This window comes from Phytophthora parasitica (genome assembly GCF_000247585.1).
Source record: "Phytophthora parasitica INRA-310 unplaced genomic scaffold supercont2.132, whole genome shotgun sequence".
NCBI classification, from domain to species: Eukaryota; Oomycota; class Peronosporomycetes; order Peronosporales; family Peronosporaceae; genus Phytophthora; species Phytophthora nicotianae.
Window position 1 is genome coordinate 71,933 of NW_008649118.1, and position 1,586 is coordinate 73,518.

Sequence of the window (1,586 nt, forward strand, 5' to 3'; positions counted from 1 at the left end):
AGGAACTTAGTTTTAGGGACTCTTTGAGTCGTACGTCATCCTCTAACGTTAGTTACGGCAGCCCCGCTGCAACATATGAGTGAAATTCTTCCAGAACTTGCCCCACTTCTCTGTCAAGTATGGAATTTTCAGGTCGCGACACTCCTCGAGAATGGTTTGCTTCACACCGCGAATCCCAGAACGTAAAATTTCGCTTCGCCGAATTCCTGTGAATTCGTCGATCGCACCTGGAACCATAGCGATATCAACTTTTCCCTGTGGAATCTTGAGCTTCAGCATTTTTCGCCGTAAACCTTCCTTGAAGTGGAAGAGGCAGCCAATAATTTTTTGCTTTCGGAAATTGATCTTTGATCGCGTTCATAATCACTTGCTCGAAGTCGCATGACACGTGGGCAGAGTTCAGAGCGAAGTCAATACCCGAGCTGGTATGGTACAGGACACAGTTGTACACCTTTGAACTCTTACCCGTAATTAGCGCGTAGCAGCACGAGATGTAGAGATCCGAAATTTCGTCAAAGACCATAACAATGATCAGCTGGTAGAAATTTGCCGGTACGCTCTTGTACGTCGCGTCCACAAACATTGAGCTTTGACGGGACCGGAGCCGGTCCAGAAGGGCTAGATGGCCCCAGCCAATCACATGCTGGAGAGAATCACCTACGTAGTAATTGACGTGAAACTGAAAAAACTTCAAGTCTGGATTTCTGCCGACATTGCAAAGAGGGGCCGTCTTGATTTTCACGAAAACGTCGTTACCGAAATATTTCAGTTTGGTTCGGTAGAACCGGCCCTCAACTTGTTACTTGTAACAACACCTTCATTGGCCTGGTAAAACCGCTGTCGAATAATTTTCCAAACTTGTGCTGGGTCCTAGGTGGGTTGCTGGCGGGCGATTTCATCGATTGCCCCAAGAATTGTTGGTTGCAGTCTTCCGGTGGATTCGGCTACGGCGGAACTGGTGCTGCCTTGTATATCGCGATTGAATTCCGGTTTATGCGAGCCGTCTTGGAAGACGGTTCCGTCTGTGTGTTCGTACAACTTGGCCTTGCGCTGGTGATATTTGGCGTAATAGAAGCCATTATAAACAACCGGTCCATTTGGTGTTGACGCGGTTGCCTCCTCGTCTTGTTTTTCTTCCTCGCCGTCTTCAATCTTCGTATCTTCTTCGCCCATCTTCATTTCTTCGTCGGCCGAAAGTCGTTTGTCTTGGCTGCTGCTGTCGGAGCTCCAAATTTCAGTTTCCACTGAATCTTGAAAAGACTGGAAGTTGAGAATGGTGCTGAAATCCATAGCTTGACAGAGGACAGTACGAAGTGTTGGTGCTGGTTGGTGCATTAAAAAGTGTCATCGTGCGTAGGCATCAAGACGGACATTTAACCTTTAACTATTTTTTTTAAATATGAAAGACATTCTAAGAATATTAATGATAAGAGTTGAGGTTGAGAAGCTACAAATAACTTTTATTGAGTGAGACCCTTCTGTTAGGATATCAAATTTGTAGGAGCAATCCTAAATATAGTTGTTATTATTTATGCCAAGTAGTTATTTAGGGGGAAAATTACATTTCTTTGGCAATTTTTGTTTTT

General features: G+C 44.8%; 2 protein-coding genes across 2 annotated transcripts; both read right to left on the reverse strand.

Annotated features, from left to right (window-relative positions):
• Positions 1-48: 48 nt before the first annotated feature.
• PPTG_19551 (hypothetical protein) lies at positions 49-583 on the reverse strand (the record flags this gene model as incomplete). The annotated part of the gene is made up of 2 exons (XM_008918034.1): positions 49-297; positions 368-583. The coding sequence occupies 2 exons, from the start codon at positions 581-583 to the stop codon at positions 49-51; spliced, it is 465 nt and encodes a 154-aa protein (XP_008916282.1).
• A 287-nt stretch (positions 584-870) lies between these two features.
• PPTG_19552 (hypothetical protein) lies at positions 871-1,290 on the reverse strand (the record flags this gene model as incomplete). The annotated part of the gene is made up of 1 exon (XM_008918035.1): positions 871-1,290. The coding sequence occupies one exon, from the start codon at positions 1,288-1,290 to the stop codon at positions 871-873; it is 420 nt and encodes a 139-aa protein (XP_008916283.1).
• Positions 1,291-1,586: the final 296 nt, after the last annotated feature.